The sequence below is a fragment of the Chiloscyllium plagiosum genome, unplaced genomic scaffold (assembly GCF_004010195.1).
Source record: "Chiloscyllium plagiosum isolate BGI_BamShark_2017 unplaced genomic scaffold, ASM401019v2 scaf_95443, whole genome shotgun sequence".
Classification (NCBI taxonomy): Eukaryota; Metazoa; Chordata; class Chondrichthyes; order Orectolobiformes; family Hemiscylliidae; genus Chiloscyllium; species Chiloscyllium plagiosum.
The window spans coordinates 684-1,794 of NW_025171067.1; the positions used below are offsets into that span (position 1 = coordinate 684).

A 1,111-nucleotide genomic window follows, 5' to 3' on the forward strand; every position below is an offset into this window, starting at 1 on the left:
TCCTTCTAAACTCAAGTGGGTCCAGGCCCAGTCGAGTTGGAGAGTGAGAGGAGAGTTGAGGAGGAATGTTTTCACCCAGAGGGTGGTGGGAGTCGGGAACTCACTGCCTGAAAGGCTGGTTGACCCACAAACTCTCATGACATTGGAGCAGTGTTTAGATATCCCCTTGTGTTGCTGTAACCTCCAGGGTAATGGGCCAAGAGCTGGAGGATGGGATTAGTGTCATCAGATCTATATTTACCAGCACAGATACAATGGGCCAAATGGCCTCATTCAGTGCTATTCACATCAATCACTCTCTGAGACAAAGAGAGAGAGAGAAGAGGAAGTGTGAGGGGCTAACGTGGCTCTCTCTGCCTGATGCAATTTACATACTGAGGAACACCCAGTCAGATTCTCACAGGCTGCAGCTTTATAAAGCAGAGCCCAGTTAAGGGAGAGTTTATCAGGAACCAGGCACAGGGACAGGAGTACACACCATGATTTCACACATCGAGCTGATCTGGCCCCTGGCATTCTGTATCACAGGTACAAATCTCTCTCCTTCCACCTTGAATCTTTAGCTGCTCTCCATTTCACTCCAATTCCACTGACTTGTGATTGAAGGGAAAATGCTAAACCAGAGGAATGCTCAGTGTCTCCAACAATCTCTCATTTGACCGGCTCATTCTGTGACAGTTCTGACTTCAATGTGTTTCTCTCTGACCCCTCAGGTATCAGTGGGGACATCATCATGAACCAGTCTCCCCCGGTGCTATCAGTGGGACTGGGCCACACTGCAACCATCACCTGTACGGCCAGTCAAAGCATTAGCAGCTACCTTGCTTGGTACCAGCAGCGAGAAGGTCAGAAACCCTCTCTCCTGATCTATGCTGCAACAAATCGATTTACAGGAGTCTCCGATCGATTCACCGGCAGTGGATCAGGGACCAGTTTCACCCTGACAATCAGCAACGTTCAGAATGAGGATGTCGCTGACTATTACTATATGCAGGATTACAGCTACCCTCGACATTCGGTAAAGGAATCAAGCTCAGACTGAGTAAGTAAACCTCAATCCTCCCTTAATAACCCTTTCAATACTGAAACTTTCTAAATCACAAATGCTGAA

At 47.9% G+C, this 1,111-nt stretch overlaps 1 gene segment (V, D, J or C); it reads left to right on the forward strand.

The window, feature by feature from the left end:
- The first annotated feature begins 421 nt into the window (after positions 1–421).
- On the forward strand, positions 422–1,042 carry LOC122545275. The segment is given in 2 exon segments: positions 422–528; positions 714–1,042. Coding segments are annotated over 2 exon segments (378 nt in total).
- The last annotated feature ends 69 nt before the right edge of the window (positions 1,043–1,111 follow it).